Source organism: Chanos chanos, chromosome 7 (assembly GCF_902362185.1).
Source record: "Chanos chanos chromosome 7, fChaCha1.1, whole genome shotgun sequence".
In the NCBI taxonomy this organism is placed as follows: Eukaryota; Metazoa; Chordata; class Actinopteri; order Gonorynchiformes; family Chanidae; genus Chanos; species Chanos chanos.
Window position 1 is genome coordinate 17,900,490 of NC_044501.1, and position 22,686 is coordinate 17,923,175.

Consider the following 22,686-nt stretch of genomic DNA (forward strand, 5'->3'; position numbering starts at 1 on the left):
TCACTGAACCGATGCCCCTGATTCAGCTCTCTAGCGCCATCTGTGGCATGGCATGTACAATACAGCTCAAACAGCAGGACAACAACATTATCATTAAACTCATTAAACAGGTACTGACAACATTCTCACACATATAAGTATCCATTTACTATTACTGGTACTTTTAGCTGTAGGCTTGGGAAGATTGAAAAATGAGGACAACAAGGGAGTTGGTTGATGTAACTTTTTTGTGTATGTTTTATATGTGATCTGATTGGCAGTAAAGCTCTTAAAACACTCCATCTGAACTGTAGGAAACTCAGTCATCAGCCTCCTTTCTCAGACTCCTCCCTGTGTTTTGATGTTTTCCTTCTTTTCTGTTTGTTTGTCCTGTTTGTTTCTCTCAGGCACGTCACGTAACGGCTGGTATAAGAAAATGTTTCTTGTTTTTGCTGCAGTGCCAGCTGTCCCTTGTTCTCATTCAGGTCAGACACATATGCACAAACACAAAGCACACGCAAATCTACCAATACACACCACTTACTACTGAGAATGCATTACCTTTCACTCATACAAGTGCAACTATCAATAAACAATATTCCAATAGCTATCAAAAAACATTCCAGTGGCTAATGTTATGCACAAATGGCTAATCAACATCAAAAGTAAGGCAACTGAAGAGCTATCAATCTCTCTCTCATTCTCACTGTGTGTGTGTGTGTGTGTGTGTGTGTTTGTATCCATAGATATTAGCATGCCTGTGTCAGCTCCCTCCTCCTCTGGGCACCAGTGATGTTCTCTTTCTCTCTTGCTTCTACTTTCCCCTCCTCAGGTACACATCACACACGCATACACACACACACACACACACAAAATTGGCAGAAACTCCTAAGCAATTACCCGGAGTATTGCCGGGAATTTTTTTTTATCCTTTCTGAAAGGAGGGCAGACTAGTTGAACGAGTTATTATTATTTTCCAATGAATATTTATCAATTCTTTTACTAAAACAAACTTCAGACTAATATCCTTTTATATCACAGTTAAGTTCTTAGCAATGTGAAGAGATTGTGTTTACTGTTATTATAACTTTACTCTTATTTTAATTACTTAGTAACTCTTCTAATATTTACATTCAGTTATACTGTATAACATAATGAAGTACCTAGCCCAATTGTAATGGTTTTACTCTTATTTTGTAGTTATTTTATTGCTTGGTCTGATAGTTCTCCTCCTACCTATATTTTGTTTCAGTTTTTGTCTGTGTGTCTCCAGCATGTCTCTCCTGGGAAAACCATCTGACTGTTCCATCATGAAAGTTCCAACAGGAAAAAACTTAAGGTTCCTGCCGAAAAAGGTGATGCAGAGGATTCTGAAAGAGTCACAGGCAGAAGCTACCCACTAAATTTAACAGACTATTTTGGTTGATGGTTCTTTGCACACTGTTGTAAAACCTAAATGAATGTGTGTGTGTGTGCGTGTGCGTGTGAGTGTGTGTGTGTGTGTGTGTGTGTATGTGTTTTTGTGTGTGTGTGTGTGTGTGTGTGTGTATGTGTGTGTGTGTGTGTGTGTGTGTGTGTGTGCGCGTGTGTGTGCTTGTTCATATTCGCTCTCCTTGCAGACACTGCGTTTTTTCGTGCTGTGTTTCCTGTTGAAGTTTGGTTTGACTGTGTGTACCTACCTGACATGCTTTGGGTTTATACTGCATGGCTTCTGTCTTCAAATTAATCACAAGGACAAAGAACTCTGTCACCCTGCTGCACTTCTCATGTACGTCTGTGTGTGTGTGTGTGTTCATAACAGCAACCTGGACAAAGGTAGTGTGTATAAGTTTCACAGTGGTGCTCAATAGCAATATTTCCATGTAAATAATCTATATTAATCCAAATAACTTGTTTTATTGTTTTATGTGATTTTCTATATACTGGAAAGAAACTATAATGTGAGTAAATGTTGAAATGCTAGAAAAGCCAAAGTTTCCCAACTGCTGTGGCTGAGAAAACACGCTTGTTTCTGCTTCCCTGATACTTCCTGCCAAAAGGACTGATGTTTTTAGTAACATTTAAGAAGACGTTAGTAAAATTTAAGAAGACGTTGTTTACCCTCACCTGTTGGTAAAACTGTATTCATTCTATTTTTAATCAGTTAACGCCCTTTATATTTACAATTGTGCATCTTTTCAAGGAATTCTACGGTGTCATCTCCTGACTGGTTTGGGAAACACTCAGATGGCCTTTCTCTGGCTCAGAAAGTCATTGCCTTCCTTGTCCTACTCAATGCCAGTCAGTACTAATTCTCAGCTTTTCACATTATACACAAAAACAACAATCAACCGAACATCAAATAAAAGTCAGTACACAAGAACAGCAAATAAAAACCATTACACCTGTCAGTGTTTATAAGATCTTTGTCACTGCTAAATAGCAGACCTCTTCAAACGAGGACAACAAATACATTATTATGTGTGTGTGTGTGTGTGTGTGTGTGTGTGTGTAGTGTGTACATCAGTCAGTCACGTGCATCGTTCAGCCCCAGTGTGGAGACAGAGTCCTCTGAGTAATCATTGCTGGTGTGCAGTCATCTGCACTGTGTGAGTACAAGGTGCCTAATCACTCCACACATACACACACCTCTAATTACAATATTGCTCATCCACACACTCACTCACACACACACACACTCACACACACACACAAAATCAACATACCAATCATTACTAATCAGTTTACTTGCTTTATGCATGTTCTACAGTAGATACATCAGTAATTTTCAGTCCAGTTCTGGTGGACACCCCATCCTGCATGTCTTTGTTTAAACTATCTATTACCACAGCTGATTGAGTTAATCAAGACTTTGATGATTAGGTGATCAGTGGAATCAGGTGTTTTTGGACTGAGCTGAAACAAACTTTTTCAGGACAGGAATCCCTGTCCATGAGGAACAGACTGAGCGGTGGTTCTTAAACCACTGCTCAACACTTTTGATTTCTCCTGATTCTGCGAATCAACTAATGATCAAACCTTTGTGTGTATGTATGTGCGTGTGTGTGTGCACGCACAAAAATGATTCTTTATGTAAGACGCATCTAATTATAAATACATACCAACAATGCCTCTGGTACTTTATACCTTGTCCAGAATTACTGTATCTTATCAGTTTAATATTCATATGCAGGTATGTGCTATTTCATGCATAACTAACAGCTTGTTTTTCAGTGAATTCAAAGATTACCCATTTAAATCTTCTCTCCCTTTATAGGCCGATTCTTAATATCTCTATTGTGTTGGGGTCACGCCTCCTGTGGCATGACCCTGCTCGCCATCACACTTTTTACATTAGTGATATCTCCGTGGCAACGTGGTTGCTAGGCATTCTGTGGCTTCTGCCCTTAGTCTTCATTAACGAGGGAATCAAACTTCATGAAATCAGGTACGAGTAATTAATGAAACATTAGATCATTTACACCTTACCAAAACAAATGTTAATTAATCTGGAATCTACAATCATAAATTCACATAAACAATCTCGATTAAGAGCCTAGATAGTATCAGATGAGTAAAGTCACATTAGTTCATCTGATGCAAAAAAAAAAAAAAACCTGAGAGAGCAGAAATTAATTTAGGTTTGCATCCAGTATATAATTAAATTCAATGATCACGGTGAAAGTTAAGAAAAAAAATCAGTGTGTGTGGCTAAAAGAGTTATTGTTTGTTTTTCATCTTATAAATGTATATAATATAAAGTTTGAGGACAATGTACTCAACATCTGTACACCTTTTAATAATAAACAGATTGAAGAAAACAGTTTTATATAGTAACAGAATGTGTGTGTGTGTGTGTGTGTGTGTGTGTGTGTGTGTGTGTGTGTGTGTGTGTGTTGTTACAGGATGAGAGTGAGGTACCAAAAGAGACAGAAGCTGCAGTTTGACACCAAATTGGGAATGAACTCTCCTTTCTGACACGCACACACATTCACACACAAGCTGAATATGTAACATCTAAATGGGAGATGACCACAACACAGTAACACTTGACTGTGAGTTTTATTCAGAATTATAGCAACCAGAGATTTTTTTTAAGTTTATTATGTACAGTCACCGTTAAAATGGAAAGTAAAAAGAAATGAAAATATATCAAAATGTCTGCGTCTCTGCAAGTTTTTCATAAGCCTGCATACCTGATGAGATTTATCTATCTACATTTACTGTCGCAATGACGTTGTGTCTATTCTAGATTTGAAATGTTTGAGTATGGATCAAGAATGGCTTTGTATTGTTTAACTCAAGCTGTGAGAGGAGTTAAGAGAGAAAGAGCAAAAAGTGTTTCTGATCTCAGCTTACATGAGCCTCACAAGTAACTTTTATCCAGGTCCACCCAAAAATAAAATTCTGGTTACAGCAACTGCATCAAACACTCTACTCAGTATTTTAACACAGTATTATTATCACTCCTTTTGTGTGAGCTTCGTTTAGGCAAAGGGTTTGCTATGCATTCTAAACCTGTAAACCATCAGCAGTCCTGATGACCTCAGTTGCTCCTCAGTCAGTCCTGAAAGAGAGAGAGCGAGAGAGAGAGAGAGAGAGAGAGACTGAGTCAGTCAGTGACAAACGTTAGCATGGACCTATTCTGACATTCTTGAAGCTATAATCACATTATGCTTGAAGAAGGTTTTAATGTAGCTTAAAGAAATGAGGAGACTTTTTTCCACCACAAATGAAAGGCCTGGATGGGCTCTACATCGGAGTCATATGTAAATTTTCCCCCAAATTGCTCCAAAAGCCTCTTTTTTGTCATTTGTCATTGCACAGAGGAACACGTTCTCAATCATCTGTGTTATTTTTTTTTAACACTGTGCATTTGGAGACAGAGATCCCAGGAGAAAGACAGGTAGAAGGGGAGACAGAGATCCAGAAAGAAAGACAGGATGAGAGAGGGACACAGAGGAAGAGAGAAAATAGTGGAAACTACTGGAAAATGCTGGAAAATAGTCTAAACACTGGTCAGTTTTGGTTCATTTTATTTCCTTCATCAAATGCAAAGATGGTAAAAGTATTCACTTGAAGAGGACGTGACTGCAGAATTTTTTTTCTTGTTATCACATCCTAAAAATCATTTATTTTCTCGAGATCTCAAACTACATATTTTGTTATGTAATAATTCATTGTTTTCTTGACATCTCAAATCAGTTAGGGAGCTGGGTATAGCCTTGCTTTTAATTGAACTAGCTCATATGATCTGCTTAATTATGACAGATATAGATGTGTTTCTCTCAACTTAAGAGAGAGAGGTTTTCCAGAAGAATATCTCACCAATGAGGCAGATAAATGTTAATTTGTATAACCTGGAATAAATAGGCTAACTGACAAAGCCTTCATTGTGATGCCTTGTGGGTTGTGTAGTTTGTGAATTCACCGTCAATCTATTCAACATTCATGAAAGCCTGGTAAAATGATCTACCAATGACAATTTCAAATGTAAAATGGCACTGGTAGCTGTGATTTGAGTAGAAAGCTGAAAGAAATTGTTTATGACTTTACATCAAGATTGAAAATGACCAGTACTAATAAAATAAGTCTGCGATTTTAACACAATCTTATTGCAAAGTGTTGACAATGCAAAAATTTGAACATTTATTTGCTGTTATGTGCTTTGTCTATAATGAGGTCTGACATTAGCATTCGCTGACCAAACTGAGGTAAATTACTATTGAGTTCTGGCAGGAAAAATGTGCATTTTGCTCTGGGTCCGTAATCTAATTTCACTATGGATGAAATATGTATCAAGCTCATTTCATTATTTTTAACCGCCGTAGAGAATTGTTCAGCAGGAAAAATGTCAAGGGCTTTCTTTTTGTTTGAAACTTGACATTATTTTGCAAAGACAAAACAGCCCCACCTGGTGTCTAATGCTTAACTTTGGTTTCTGTTTTTGAATTTGTGCATTACTTTATACATACGCGCACGCACACGCACACACAAACACACACAAAAAGAGACCTCAGTGTATTTCTAGAGCATTTTAGATGTTGGTAATAGTTTGAAAAAATAAGCCCCACAAAACACTTCGGTGTAAAATTCCATTATTAACAGGAACAAATCAGAACCAGAACTGAGACATAACTACTAATATCTAAGATTTCCAAAAGCTGAAAACCAAAATGATCACCTTCACTCAAATTGTTGTTGTTGTTTTTTTAGCATGTGACAAAGAATGCTTGAATCCTATTTTTGAAATAATGATGTATCTGTAACGATCTTGTCTCTGATCCCCTCCGCTCATACCGTTCATCGCTCAGCATTGCCACTCTACTGATCATCGGTCTGATCAGTTCCCTCAGTCAGATATGATTCTCACCTGGTTTTATTCATTTAGTCTGCTCTCCTTTGTGTATAAATACCCTTGGTTTTGTCACTGTTTTTTTTGTGTGGAATTGACCCTGCCTGATGTTTGTGTCACTTACTGAAGCTCTAAGTTTGGGAAACCTTCTCTTATGCCTGTTTTGTACCTTGTACTCTCTTATCCTGTTGTGTATCCTGAGGCCTTGCCATCCTGTTTGGTATCCTGTACCCTCTGTGTACCTGAACTCTGTACTTCCTGTGGTTTGAACTGTTTCAGTACACTTTGTTTATCTGCAAATGCTTCCAGTCTCACCTTCAGTTTGTGATACGATTCCACATCACATCGTGGATGCTGCAGGTCGGCCCCTCTTAATCAACCAGCTGGTTCTCCTCTCAGCTGCCAATGCCAGCCCTGACCACTGTGGTTGCAGATCAGCACTGTGAACTGACTAATGTGGCTCTCCCCTGGATCAATAAAACATCAAATGTCTACAGTAGCTGACACTATCCCATACTCCTCTTCCTCTGGTTGTACCAGTTCCACCTCACTCTCACTCACTCACTATCTAAGCCGCTTATCCTGATTAGGGTCGCGGGGGTGCTGGAGCCTATCCCAGTGCTCATAGGGCGAAAGGCGGGGAAACACCCTGGACAGGTCGCCAGTCCATCGCAGGGCAGACACACAGACAAACACACTCACACAATCATACCTAGGGGCAATTTAGTGTCTCCAATTCACCTAACCTGCATGTCTTTGGACTGTGGGAGGAAACCGGAGCTCCCGGAGGAAACTCACGCGGAAACGGGGAGAACATGCAAACTCCACACAGAAAGGACCCTGGCCGCCCGGCCGGGAATGAAACCCGGGACCTTCTTACTGTGAGGCGACAGCGCTACCCACTGCGCCACCGCGCCACCACACCCAATTCCACCTGTGCCTCATAATCCACTACCACAGTCTGAGACTCCAGTGAAGCTTCTTCAGTGAGGGAGGAGCAGCAGAGTGTAAGGGATTTGTTACAATGTGCCCTTGATTTTTGTTCACCATTCTTCTCTTCCATACACCACCAAAGTGGCAAATCATTCCCAGATTGTCTGGCTGTGTTTTTCAAAGGGCTCCTGCAGTTTAGCAGAGGAAGAAGATGTCATATCTGCACTTTGAGAAGCAGGCAAAGACAGTGGTGAGTGTTCGATCTAAATAACCCAGGGCAACCAAACCGCTGCTGACATGCTCTTTCCTGCAGAGCTGCTGCAGTTACCGGTGGCTGGAATGAACCTGCCCTGTGTATCATCTTCCAGTGGGGTCTGAGGGAGGGCCTACAAATAGAATTTGCCTGTTGTGATGACAACTGGACTTGACTCACTAATCAGTCTCTCCATCTGTCTAGATAATCTGCATGAATGCCCGCGACCATCCAGAGCTACTCTCCAATCCTCTTCCTAGTCAGAACTGTTGCAGACTGGCACGATCCATCTCACTCAGGAGAGGAAGGATACCTCAGTTTGGCCATCAAGAGCATGACATTGGAGGGAGATGCCATCCATATCAACTTCATCTCATGAGGTAAGTGTTTCACCTACATTGGCTGTAAAACCTTTTCTTGTTCCTCTGACAATTGACTCCTTCTGCCTCCATGACTCCTGCCCAGGCTCCAATCACAGTAAAGCTGACCTCTCCCAAATCCATGAGCCTGATCATTGTAAATCTATCGTTGTGGCATCTGTGGAGTGGAAGAATGATGAGGACATGGAGACCTGCAAATGTAACAATAGAGCAAGCTTTTTGGTTTGCATTTACATTGATTCATTTGGCAGATGCTTTTATCCAAAGTGACTACCAAGACAGGCAGAACACAAAGTATAATTTTAAATATCCATAATTGCATGCACGTTACAAAATAACATGTGCGCCACAATAGGATTTTCTTTGGGTTTGAAATCTCTCATTTACCATTCTAAATTAAATATTCTTATTCTAATTTGTTTTTGTTTTTTAACTCAAAAAATTCAATTTATATGACAGTTCAACTTTACATATTTAGCTTCAATAGTGCCTATTTGTCTAGAGAATCGATCACATTGTTTTAAATTGGAGAGCCCAGGTGCTCAAGCAACATCAGTTCCTAAAGTCACGACTGACTGAACTTACTCAGTCCAGCGATTACATGTTGTTTGATCTACCTTTTAGAGATGACAAATTTACTGTGTGTATTTTATTACCCTGACATGTAGTGGTTACATGGTTTAGATCCTAACTCCAATATAAAGGCAAAATTTTTATTTTTAACTTTCTCAGTTGCAGCAATATTTGTATGCACTTTGGATTATTTGTGCCTACAGCTGGTTGTTCCCCTCCCCCAGTCTGAAGTACCTGCCCATCGCCTATCTGAGTGGTGCATAGTTGAGACTTCAGTTTCTTGGACTGTGGCTCTTTGAATAACCTTTCCAGTGGTGTGAAGTGCGAAGAGCTGGATCTGATGTATCTGGGTCGCGGAGTAGTCCCGTGTGGAAGGGGTGTAAGTGTAGTTCTCATCTGTCTCTCTCTTCTCTGCTGTCTTTCTGATCACCTGGCCTGGTTCGTACGTCATTATAAACTGTACCTGAATGTTATTTTGTCTTGATTTCTCTTGATTAATACATGTATTTTTTTGTCATTCAGTAACTTTCACTTTGTTATTTGAGCCATTTTAGGCTTGCATTTACCTCAGAAGTTTCCAACAGCCCAGATCTCTTTAAGAAAAGCTTCTTCTTTGAGTATGCGCATCTAGGATTTCCAGTTAAAAGCTTTGCGTAATTACTATTCTGCATTTGTGTACTTGCAGCAATATATGCCATTAATAGAAATAATCTATCAAATCCATTGGTCATATCATATCCAAATTCTTAATTATAACAAATTAGATCAATATCTATCATTTATCCATAAAGATATTCATAAACATTCCAAAGGCAGTTGTGGTTCAGAGAGACAAGGCTAACATAAATGTCAAGCACTTTTGTTTCAGAATCTGGGTCTCGTCATCCCTTAGCGCTCTTCTCTGTTCTGCCTCCGTGGTCATAGTGCGGATGGAACCGTCTGGAAAAACAGATGCTCAGTACTGTCTGTCTCAAGAGCCCTTCCATTGTTTTCTTCATTTACTTTCACTGTGATTGCACCCTTCTCCTATTTTCACGTCCTGTCTCTCTTGTGTCCCACTGAGTGTAGATCACCTTTGCCATGGAGTCACAACTGGAGAGCTGCACTACTTTGTTCTGCACTGAGCACATTTATCATATATATATGTCTTGTTGAAGGTCTCACAACATACCGTACAATGTCAGAAAAATCAGACCATATTTGTCAGAGTATGCAGCCCAAATCCTTGTTCAGGCATTAGAGAACTGGAACTGCTACACTTTCTCCTGGCAGGTCTACCAACATGTGCTACAAAACCCCTCCAGATGAGTCAAAATGGTGCTGCATATCTGGTCTTCAGTCAACGAAAGCAGGCACATCACATGCCTCTTCATCTCCCTCCACTGGCTCCCGATATCTACCTATGTAAAGTTTAAGTCCCTGATGTTGGCTTTCAGATCTACCAGCGGAACTGCACCTACATCGGGTCACTCATTAGGACCTATGTTCCACACCACCCATTACAGTCTGTAGGGGAACTTTTGCAATTTTGCAATTTTACTGCCTTGCAGCAGAGAGTCATTAATTGGACTCTGTGTGGATCTTTGACTGTTGAATGAGTTGCTCACTTTTCTCTGGTCTGCTTATTCCCTCACAATCTTCAGGACGTGCCAAAAGACTGACCTTTTCTTCGGAACCCTTACCTCCACAACCACACAAACCCACCCTCCTACACTGCACCTCTACCTACGGTTGATAGCTCTGTTATCCCTATATATTACTTATCATTCCATGATGTATACTTCATGGCACTCCATTCTAAATACTATAATTTATGCTGACCCTTATACTGTCCTGTTTTCACTTACTTTTATGATGTAGATTTCCTGTCCTCTATGACGGAACGATAGCTTTAGATTGTGGGGTTATAGACCCACTTGGATTTGTCTGCAGTTCACACTCTTACTTTCTTTCAGCTTTTCTTGCACTTGTATCTGGTCTAATACTGAACTCAGCTGCAGCACTAATGCCACAGACAGCTCCTTTATGGCTACGTGCTTGGTATGTATTATGTCTCTCTCTGTATTCACTTTGGATAAAAGCATCTGCTACACGAATACATGTAAATGTAATGTAAAAGGGGATGTGGCTGTTTCTTAATGGAACTGTGGCCATAAAAAAGACAAGAGACGAATATTTCGGGCTAACGTGTTTCTTTTTCGTTCTGTTAAAAAAAAAAGTGAGTAACCTTTTTGTTTAGTCCATCATTTGTTTAGTCTGTTAATATCAGATGACAAAATGAATGTTTTGTGGTTTGTCTTTCCAGATAACCTTCTTTGCATGCCTATAGACAGAGAGGGATTCCACAGAGAAGAGTTCACTGAGGATTATGACACTTTGCACCAGCCAGTGTGTAATGGAGGTGGAGGAGCAACGCAAGATGGAGGACGAGCTAGAAACTAGCCACATAGCCATTGAGGAGGAGGAACAAAGCAAGGACCATTTCATACCTACAGTTATATAAATGCTTTTGTGAGAAATTATCAAAATATATTGCATACATTTTTTGCATTTTTATTTAAGTGCAGTTAAGTATTTCAATGGCATCCTTGCCAGCAACAATCACATTATAAAAGTTTTCACCTTCTTCAAAATGACTTGTGATGACAGTAGTAGATTATAGCTGCAAGCAAAAATTGCCTGTTGTCAAGTGCAACCATGAAGCTGACTTGAATGAAAACAGATTTTGAAACACATGAGATTATCAGAGCTGCTAAATGGCAGTCCACAGCACCTGACACTTCTTGGGTTATGCCTTCTGATTAGCGAGATATCACAAATCCAATTTACAGATTTGATTATAATATCACATCATTAAGACATTAATCTTTTACGGTGGTGAAATGTAAGATGGGAAGTGCCTGGTGCTGCTGACTGTTATCTCTCATTAGTTGCCATTACTTAGCAACATCATTTTACCCTGTCTTAAAAATATGATTTTTGTTTATTCATTTGTTTATCTAAACAAATATGAAACTCTATTACGGATTGGGAGGGCACGGCAAGCACCCCATCAACAGACAGATGGAGAAGATTTTGAAAAGAACAGTTCTGAGGAGTCAGAGATGGTGACAGAGTTAAGGAGAACAGAAGGCCCCCCTGGCCCAAGCACTAAGGGAGATCTGAAAAACTGTGCGGATCAGTGCCTGTGAGAAATGACCATATACACACACATGACATTGCCTTTCAGAAGAAAGAGAAAATGTGACCACGTACCTGAGGATAATACTCCCCAACTCATGTAAGATCTCTTATTCCATTTGTAAAAATTTACATTTGTAGCTTAAAAATTGAGAATGGAAAGAGATTTTTTAAAGATTGAGGAAGGCACAAAACAATCTTTGATTTGAGAAAGACAGTCTTTAATTTTACTTACATATCATCTTTTATCCTTGTTGTTTCATACAAAAGAACACAACGATGTTTTATTGGTTGATGCTGCTCTGTTACTCAGGCTTTTTTTAAATTTGTTTGTTTAATTGCGGGCAAAAATAACAGGAAATTTCTACGGTGTCTGTGGATGGGGTGTCCTGTTGTGATTCAGTTGTGATATGACAGGAAACAAGGAAAGCATCTCATTTTCGAACTAGTGAAGATGCACAGTCATCCTGTATCTGGCCTTTTTTTTTTTTTTTTTTTTCAAAAATATCCCCAAAACGACAGGATAAGGTCAGATGCAGAGGACGGGGATGAAATTTAAACAGAAGTGCAATTGAAGAAGCTGATATACCAATGAAAATGTTAAACGTTTCCCATGACTAAAACAAAAACTTAGTTTTACTTTTAGTTTTCTCTAATTAAATACTGACTTTTTATTTTTTTTGTTTGTTTGCTGTCATACTGTCAGCTGAGTGGTACCAGATTGCAAAAGATTTTCAAAGACAAAACTGGAAAGCAAATGCAATTAAAACACCTACATAATATAAAAGAGAAAGATAAAAAAAACATTTGGGGATACAGCTAAAATAAAATAGAGTAGATACTTTACATAAACAATGCTTTCATAAGAAAACTGTCTTTTGACTAAAACTGGTGCATAAGAGTTTCTGAATACTCTCTCGCTCATCACTGTTCTTCATTCAATCCCCAAAAGTCCCAGAACAATTTATAAAAAAGTACAGTCTGTCTGAAAGCTTAAGGCTGTGTGCTTGTTCAGTAACAAAATTCAAGTTGGAGTAAGTTCAACATGTAAATGCCACACAAACATGCCTTTGAAATACATTAAACATTTAAAATTCAGTGTTATTTTTATCAGTCTTTGTTGTATAAGAGGCACAGTACAGTTCCCTCTTGTGTCCATATGGGGGCGATAAGCAATTATTTTAGACTTTCAGGTCTGTGTAAGGACAAATCTTTGTTGGGAGACTTTTTCTTTCAGGTTAACATTGGGGGTTAAAATATTTGAGGAAAGATTGGGTTTTTGTTAACCCTGCTTTCTGCCTCTGTTCTTTTAAAGGAACGTAACACTCTACTCATGTGATAAAGTGATGGAGGATGAAAGATAGGAGAAATAAAAGAAATTAACGGAAGACACCAAAAAGCTTGTCTTTCCATACTTTCCATAGCTTGAAGTGTGCAAAGTAAATGATCTGATGAAAGAGGCGTCCCCAGAAACCAGAACACGGTCTGCATCCAAACCCTTCCAGTATGCATTCACGCATTAAATGAACTGATAGGATTCATTCAAGACAAGCATACGAGAAAGATTTCAATGAATCTGCACACATGACCTCTTAGTTAATTAAGGCGCTGCTAACCTGACGGACAGTTGCGGAATGGTCGATAACACTCACAGATAAGGCATGTGGAATGGTAGAGGACTGGGAACAACACGCATAAAAATCACAGCAGATACAAATGAAGCTAAAGAATGCAATAACACAGATGACAAAGACGGCTTGGAAGAAAACTGATTGGAAACAGGAGAGGACAAAAATCCCCCCAAAAATGTAAGGGGCGTCGATCGATGCAGGGGTACGAAAGGTGAGTCAAAATTGGTAGAATTCAAGTCAACCAAAAATAACATAAGTTACAAGGTGTGAAAGGCCAAAGTGACAGCAAAACATGAAGCAAGAAAAGTTTGGCAGAATTTAACAGGAAAGTCTGCTCATTTATTTAGTGATAACACAAAATAGAAATGTACCTTTTATTCCTTGTGCAGTATATGCTTATCTTTTAGTCTTAGCAACCATACCAGTGTATACACTTTTGTGTTTCCTTGAGAAATTTGAAAAGGAGAATACATGGTGCAGAAGTTAAATGGAAGTTAAATCACCTTCATCGCACCTTTTTTAGAGTACTTTTCCTCAAACATAAACACGCTAAAATACAAATACAAATACCCTGTGATTCTGTTAAAAATTGTTAGCACTGTGCATGCCTGAGTGCTGATAATTGGCAGCTGAAGTTAGGTTAAGCAAAGTTTAAATAATGGAGTCCATTATGGGTAGCAACGATGCTCCATGCATGAGACATGAGGAAAAATAGAAACTAGACAGCATACCGTAAATGTTTCATTGTTTTTTCTTTTTTTATGAATTCAGAAATGTTATGGCCTAGAATAGCATGACTGCTGGACAGAGGATAGACAGACAGATAAACATCTGTAGTAACACATAGAGACAGATAAAGCTATGTTTTGTTTTGTTTTGTTTTGTTTTGTTTTGTTTTGTTTTGTTTTGTTTTGTTTTGTTTTGTTTTGTTTCAGAAAGATTTGTTTTTTGTGGGCATGTGTTTGGAGATCTTCAGAACCTATTTTCAAATTTCAAAATGATGACGCAACAATAAGAGATGCTTGCTGCCCTAACCCCACGTAAGGAAGCAGCATTACATGAGAAAACAAAAAACAAAACAACAACAACAAAAAAAACAAACAATCCAAGGCATATCAGACATCAGCCAACAAGCAGAGCAGACAGCAGATGTAACCACAATCTAAACTCTTTAAGGTTAATTTTATTTGATCTTTTTCAGACGGCGTAGAAGAGCTGACGTCATGTTACTTCCATTATTCCTTGCTTTTGTCGTTCACTCGTCCAGAATTTTCTTTCTTTTTCTTCCTTTTTTATTTAAAGAAGAATCTCCTGCCACTCCCATCCACATCAGACTTAGGATGCCTTTGCTTTTCACGTTTAGAGACATAAACTAGGGCCTTCCCTCCTTGTTGCGTGGTCACCTACACCCGGGTGAGTGGAGGTAACGCTGTCTCCAAATCAAAAGAGGCTAGTCATTGCATTTGTTTCCCCACTATGAGTTATGTATTATCGTCTAGCGATGTAATGCATTTGGAGGGGACGCTATTCATTCAACCCACCGAGCAGACCAAGGAAGAATGACTCAGGCCGACACATCCGCCCATGGGAATACAGCCAACACATAAACAAGGACATACCTCACATTCAGTCATTACCAGGGGTTTAAAAGTCACTGTTTCTTTGGAACTCTGTGTCGCTTTGTCTCATTCCTGCTGTGCCTTTTCAAAGTCTGTCTCATCATGAAACACAGAAACTCACTGTCCAAAAAAAAAAAAAAAATTGATTCATATGCAACAACTGGAAAGTGTGCAAACTATGGCTGTATGTGTACACAAGTTTTGCTTTTGTGCTGTGAACATCTTGTGAAAAGCTCTTATAGTTCTTTTAACTGGAGTTTAATAACCCTGCAAAGTTCCTTTTGTACAGTCTCTTTGTGTAGAGTTGGCAGGGAAAAAAAGATAATTAAAAATACTACATGCAGAAAGGCCACAGTATTCAGCTGTAATCACTCCCAAAGTCTAACAGAGCACTGAACTGAGAGTTTAAAAAAGCGACGTGAAACATACTTTGTTATGATTGATTTTAATTCAATTATTTATTTACACATTGAGCTCATTGTTATTCTATTCTGCTCATTTTATACCATGCATCCACTTGATTCATTCATTTATTCAGTCATTCATTCATTTTCCTCTTCTTTTTTTTTCTTTTTTGGCATTTTGTGTGTTTGATCATCTGTCCCTTCTCCTCATCCCCTTTTATGAGCATTTTAACGTTTTAAGACTTTGTATTGCTTTGGTAAGTGTTTTCTCAACTAGATACTTACTCATTTATGCACTTCACAAGGGTAAGTCGCATATTATTATTATTATTATTATTATTATTATTATTATTATTATTATTATTATTATTATTATTATTACCTCCGCCAAGGAGGTTATGTTTTCGGTGTCATCTGTCTGTCTGTCTGTCAGCAGGATTACAGAAAAACTACTGGGCCAATTCTCATGAAACCTGGTGGAGGTGTGTAGCATGGGCCAAGGAAGAACTCTTTACATTTTGGAGCAGATCTGAATCATGGGCTGGATCCATGAATTGTTTTTCACTTTCGTTGAAATTGTGAGATAGGACATTTGGTCATGGAGGAGGTCTGCGCTCTATGAGTTCCCTTCTAGTTATTATTATTATTATTATTATTATTATTATTATCATTATTATTATTATCCACAATGTGTTGCAGTGCTCTGGTAGTACATAATTCCCTGGCAGTAAACACAGTTGGTTCAAACTCAGTGTTTGACAAGGCGTTGATAAATGTCCCTACTCCTTCTGAGAGAGGGTGTGTGTATGTGTGTGTATGTGTGTGTGTGTGTGTGTGCATCTACTGCAAAAATCTTCTCTCTACTGTCTGTACATGAACAATGAAGCATAAATTGCTGACTTGTCCCAATATACTTGTGTGTGTGTGTGTGTGTGTGTGTGTGTGTGTGTGTGTGTGTGTGAGTGTGTGTGTGTGTGTACTGTGTAGCAAAGCATGCTGCAGAGAGGGTCCCTCATCAGCTCTGTTTCTTTGTCTTCTTTTCCTACCACTTCTGTTTTCTCTTCCCCCAGTCTGTCCATTCCTCACCAAATCTTTGCTCGCTTTGTCTTCTCATTGTTTTTTTATGTGTAATCAGGTGTGTTAAATAAATATTATTATAATATTGCTGTTAGTATTGTTTTTATATCGGAGTTACCATAAATCCATTTTGTGAAAGCCTAGATATGTAGTCTAACAAGATCCTTCTGTTAACAGCTGGGGAACATGCACGTTTTCACCCAACACATAGAGACATGCCCAGTAACTCAGTTTTAATACAGCCAGAAACTTGCACAGAAACTCAGTTTTAATACAGTCAGATAGAAGGAATTGTCAGGATGTCCCCATATACATGCAGTCACCATCTATGCCTGTATTTCCTCTGTCTTTCTTTGTGTGGGACAAATAATATCTTTCATACCAGACAGGGTACACTGCTGTGAAAGTCAAAAGTTGCTAGGCAACTTCAGACTGTTGGCCAAAAGAGAACCTACAAATACCACATACATACACACTAACCTAATACTCTCTTACTGTGTGTTTTGAAAGGACTTATAGATTGCGTTTGAAAATTATGTGTATGTATGGAGATGGAGGAAGAGGAAAACCTAGTTAGCACCATGCTTCATGTTTTCCACTAAGTAATGCAATACAGCACGTTTGGGTTGAGTGACAAACTCATACTTACATGCTCATTAGATATGTGGGTTAAGTTCCAGGTAACCTAAATCACCTGACACATTTTAACATGCGTACTTTGGATGGTGCTTTGTCTGTGTGTGTGTGTGTGTGCATGTGTGTGTGTGTACGTGTGTGTGTGTGTGTACGTGTGTGTTTGTGGATATCAATTCACTCCGTTACAGTCATGAGGGATGTGGCATTGAATTCACGCGTTTTGAGGCCTTGAAAGTCTTAATAAGGCTTAGAGCTAACGTTTCATTCCACCTACATACATGTTCTGCTATACCACTGACACGTGTGTTTCCAGTGTAGTTCCTCCCTTCAGCTCAGGCTGGAACTCCATGTTTACACAGAAACATGCTTCCTACTGCCCAGACACACATGGAAAGAGAACAGAGAGTTCTAAATATAAACATAAAAGTGTGCATATACATCCATATGACAAGACAGTCTATAACGCATGCACACACACACACACACACACACACACACAGACTATGGTTTATCTGCTTGTTGAGAATCAACTCACTGACTAGACTGGCTAGTTATTATTAAACAGTACCAGAAGTTAGTGTAAGTTTGTGTGTGTATGTGTGTGCGTGCGTGCGTGCGTACGTGCATGCGTGTGTGTGTGTGTGTGTGTGTGTGTCTGTGGGTAAGGCTTTGTGCACTGAAGCATGTTACAAAATAGGCCAATTTGAGTTTGTGTTTTTGGACAAATGTGACTACACTACTTAATCTTCATTGTCAATGCAACTAAGCTAAACCGTGAATACAAATTCTTTATAAATAAACTTGAAGCTGGAACACATTGCGGTGGGCAAGTTAGCAATTACTCAATACTGAGGGAATGCATACAAGTCTACAACTTCGCAGCACAGCTACTACCACCCTTGGTAGAGCTTTTGTATGTGTAACATACATGAAATTTACTAGGTGTTTATTTTGCATTTTCTGAAATTCATGACCTTTTTGCATCTGTCAACCCTTAACTCAACTTCACCTTACAGTAACAGAGGGATGTATTTGATTGTGTGCTCATACCTTCTCATTGTTTGTTTTCATCATTTCTTTTATTTATCATTTTAAATCAATTGCTTAAATGTGATTTTCATTCAGTATGTTCTCTTTTATTTATTCTCTGAACAAGGAGACCAAATCCCTATTCTCTTCTCGGTGAGATCTGGCAGAGAATGTAAAATTCAATTGTTGGATTTCCACTAAATAAAATCTATTAGAATCTCAAAAGTGATGTAATCTAAGATGTCGCCATGACAACTTACTGTGGGTCACACATCATAGTCTGGACAATGTAAGTCTGGCCTAAATTCAAACCCGTGTACAAACACACACTCACACACATTTCATCAATAAAACATTATCTATCTATCTCTTTCTCTTTCTCTTACATTGTTTCTTTCTCCCACTCTCACTCATACAATCTCACACAAATACATCCCTTGAAATAATGAAATATACTGAGGTTGATATGTCCCTTCAGCCCATCTGCTCAAGCACTTTTGTTATTATTATCAGTCTACATCAGAATTAAAACACCAGACTGATGTAATTAATAAGCATATTATGTGTGTGTGTGTGTGTGTGTGTGTGTGTGTGTATGTAGGTGAAGACAGTGGAATTGAATTGGAAATGGGCTGCAGCAGTGCCGGAAACTGGCAAGTGGAATGTAGGAGTGGCAGAAGAGAAATGTTTCCGGCAGTAGGATAATTGTGCAGAATTCTCTGGAACCTTCTCTATGAACTTATGTGTAATGATAAGATCCAAAAGCAACAAGAGTTTTTTTTTGTTGAATAAATTTATGGGTAGACAGAACTGATACAAATCAGAGGGAGAACTTCACAGATAACTGAAATAATTGTTGGCCTATATCAGAGGAGCTATGTGTGTGTTTGTGTGTGTGTGTGTGTGCATGCATTCATTTCTGTTTGTGGGAATACCTCTTTGATGACAGTAAAGGAGACAGGAGGAGCAAAGAGAGGGAGTGTTTTAGGCATGTCACTTCATTTTGCTGAAAGTCAGAACAATATTAAAGGTCAGAGGGTGAAACACATCCAGTCTCTCCAATATTGACTTCATTATCCAAGGAAAGAGTGATACACTGAAATGTGTGCGTGCGTGTGTATTTGAGTATGCGTGCGTGCGCGCGCGCCTCACTCCTTATGTGGAATTTTCATGTTGCTGTTCATAGGGTATTGCCTGCTTCCCAGTGACTCAAGCCATGACAAGTGCTGCTTCTGGGACAGCCAGGTCGCAATTGCATTTTTGTTACACTTTCAAATAAATTTAGCCTTTTATATAAAGAAAAAAAGATCGTATTCACCCCAGAGAATGACATTTGATATTGTTTTATCTTCGTTTAACCAGCAAGTTACTCTAACAACATTTTGCAGAGTAAAATCGGTTTTGTCCTTACAATGTGGTCATCCAGCGATGCGATTTGTCGCGCGCCACGGTTCCTAAAACAATGCAGACATCACTATCTCTGCATTTCGCTGCCCAAGCGCTTCTTCAGAATTTTGCGGATTTTGCCTGGTCTACAGAGAGTCAGTAGACAGTGAAGCTATGGTCGCTATAACCGGACACTCAGCGTTGGGGGTTCTCACTGTGTCACATCGTGCGTCACGTGCTCCGTGAAGCCCCAGGAGAGCCAGAAACTTCAGTTCGTGCGACACGCTCAGACCGAAACCGAGCCTCAGCAGACAGTAAGCGCACATTTCCGCGCCACGGAAGAAAGATCTCTGCTTTTTTGGGTGGACAGTGTTTTTTGTCTATTAAGAAATGTTTAATCTCTGACAATCGCAAACTGAGTGGCTGGTTTAAATTTCCTCGTTTTGCTGGGTTTTTTTTGGGGGGATGAGCAGATTCAACGGAGTAGCGGTGCGGTTCAACGTGGAATTCTATAGCTGCGATTGAGACAATGCGTCAGAACGCGCTCACATCCAGCACCAGGTAAATATTTCACGCTGAAAAATCAAACTCCCATAAACTACGTCTGATAATTAAATAATTGTTTTCCACTTTAACAAAATGTCACAAGCTGTGGTTTATTAAGGTAGCACTGGTAAATGATCCCAGTGACTCAAAAAGTGCGATTTTAGATTTTAGTGTTATTTGAAATTCTGCCAGTTTTCTACTTGCAACAGTGGACCAGAAATGGTAGAATATCTTGAGAAAAAAGAAATGCCTCCATGAAACTGTTCAATATAAAAAATCTGCCTCATAATCCCTCTATCGAGAGCACTTTGGCTGTAAAAACTTAATCCCTTTGTCTCTGGAAATAGCTTAACCCCTCTGTAAGAAATTGGAAAATATTATTTTAAGTTTTCATAAATACATTAGTGACATCAAAAACCATTCGACTCAAAAGACTACTGCCCCGTCTAGTATGAATGAAAAGGGAAAAGGAGAAATAGTCGACTTGATGTTCCAAATCTCTATGTAATTTACCTCGCTAAAATAGCAATATTTTCCTTGGATAAACTGCTGTTAAAATAAACCTATGAATTTGAATTGGGTCACTGATAAGGCAGTGTTAAGAAAATAAACCGAAAAAATAGTCTTTTGATATCCCTGTCATATGTCACAGCCTAAATCATGTTAACCAAGATTTGTATGATTCTTTCACTGTTGTTGACAGTTTTGACAATCTAACGAATTCATAGTAAATAAAAATCGGATGAATTTGAGAGTCAAAACAGGCTTTGTTGACGTGCTCGTCTCCACCAGGGTCAATTCGGCCACTGCCTTATCATGACTGCGGGCGAAGGGACAGACCCAGCTCCGCGGTCGGACCGAGTCGATATCAGACTGACTGTCCCAGCGCGGGGTGACGACTCACGGCCAGATGTGGAGGATGGGCCTGATAGCTCCGCTAGAGGTGCCGAGTCAGGCTCAGGCTCCCGGGAGCCCAGCGGGCATGTTGCCCCAGAGACGAATGAGCCACTTCCGTACCCATTGCTCGCACCCGTAGTGTTTCTCTGTCTCCACCAAGGTACGCGACCCCGGAGCTGGTGCTTGGCGCTTGTATGTAGTCCATATCCTTTACTCGCGGCAGATGGATAAATGGATACTTTCTCTCTCTCCCTCTCTCTCTCTCTCACACACACTTCTTCGTTGTTGGGAAGATAACGGCTTTTGTTTCCTTACACTTCACTGTTACCTCTCGCATGATGTTCGCAGAGCCCTCAAGCCAGCCGTAGGGTGATCAATAATTCGAACAGATTGACTGTTTGCTTAATTCAGTCTGCCTCTGGCCACTCGTGAAATAATCATTGTAATAATTATATTTTTATTCTGTGATTAAAAGTTTTGAGGGCTACTTTGAATGTTTGAAACTTGACTGTGTCATGAAGTCACTAAGTGACCTCATGACACAACTAATTAAACCACTGTCATGCACTGAGTTAAAAAATCAGTAATTTAGATCGGACGACTTGTTTTTACTCGAGATGAAACAGTTTTTCTGTTGTGCATTGCTGAATCAGTGTTTGTATCGCTGAATGCCAAAATGTCGTTTCGATATTTCTGTGACGCACACGGGAGAGAGGGGAAGAAGAATTTTATTGTCTTATGTAATACTTTGACGGTCTTATTTAGGAACAGCGCGCGCGCTCGTGTGTGTTTGTGTAGTTGGCGCCTGTCATATCGCAAGAATGCTCGTGCTTTCCTTTGAGACTAAACAGCTGTTTAAAGCTGCATGTTTTCTGTTTCTGCCTCTGCCTTTGTGCGTGTGTGTGAGTGTGTCTGTGTGTGCGCGTGTGTGTGCGTGTGTGTGTGTGAGTGAGAGAGAGAGAGAGAGAGAAAGAGAGAGAGAGAGAGAGAGAAAGGGAAAGATTTTTGAGCTTTGCTTTGTTTCCATGGATGAAAATGTTTATATTACTGAACACCTCAAAAGTAAACTATGCATAGGATCTCTCTCTCGCTCTCTCTCTCTCTCTCACACTCACAGACACACATACACACGCGCACACACACAGTTTATTTCTCCTTTCTCAGTCTTTCTGAAACATTGCACATTGCTTCAACTTAATGGTTAGAATATGAGGTCCTTTATGAGGTCTCCCTTAATAACTGAAGCATATTAACACACACATGCACACAGAGTAAGCTGATCTCTCATTTCCACATGGCGACGGTTGAACCTGTCTATGTTTCTACCCTTGGTAAACGCTTACTGTTAAAGTAAACATACTCCGAACAGAGGAGACCTGGGCTGAGCTGGAAGTCCCAGAACATGGCTGCTTTTTTTAGCTGACTGACTTTTAATAACTGTGATGTTTCCGTAAGGTTAGTCTTGCCTCAGACTTAATCCATTACGTTTGCATATGTGTTTGTAAGAGCAAAATCATTAAATCATTACGCTGTAATAGTTTGTTCTTAGTTGTGTAGGAGTGTGTTAAGGAGGGTTTGGTCAGTCTTTGTATATGTGTGTGTGTGTGTGTGTGTGTGTGATGTTCTGCATAAATGAAAATACCTTGGGGAGAAGAGAACCATCTTAATGAAACAAACAAGCACGAACTTGCCTTGTGAAGGCCTGTCTCTCTCTCTCTCTCTCTCTCTCTCTCTCTCTCTCTCTCTCTCTCTCTCTCTCTCTTTCTCTCTTTTGCTCTTTCTTTCTCTCTCTCTCTCTTTGTGTGTGTGTGTGTGTGAAACAGAGAGAG

At 39.4% G+C, this 22,686-nt stretch overlaps 1 protein-coding gene across 1 annotated transcript in view; it reads left to right on the plus strand.

Annotated features, from left to right (window-relative positions):
• LOC115816045 (transmembrane protein 94-like) overlaps positions 1-8,716 on the plus strand; it is an 18,336-nt gene extending 9,620 nt beyond the window's left edge. Inside the window, exons 14-20 of the mRNA XM_030779016.1 lie at positions 1-110; positions 387-464; positions 726-811; positions 1,253-1,334; positions 1,599-1,747; positions 3,236-3,406; positions 8,656-8,716. The exon at positions 1-110 is cut by the window's left edge and continues 74 nt beyond it. Coding sequence (XP_030634876.1) covers positions 1-110; positions 387-464; positions 726-811; positions 1,253-1,334; positions 1,599-1,747; positions 3,236-3,406; positions 8,656-8,716 — 737 coding nt within the window. The remainder of the gene's footprint in view (positions 111-386; positions 465-725; positions 812-1,252; positions 1,335-1,598; positions 1,748-3,235; positions 3,407-8,655) is intronic.
• The last annotated feature ends 13,970 nt before the right edge of the window (positions 8,717-22,686 follow it).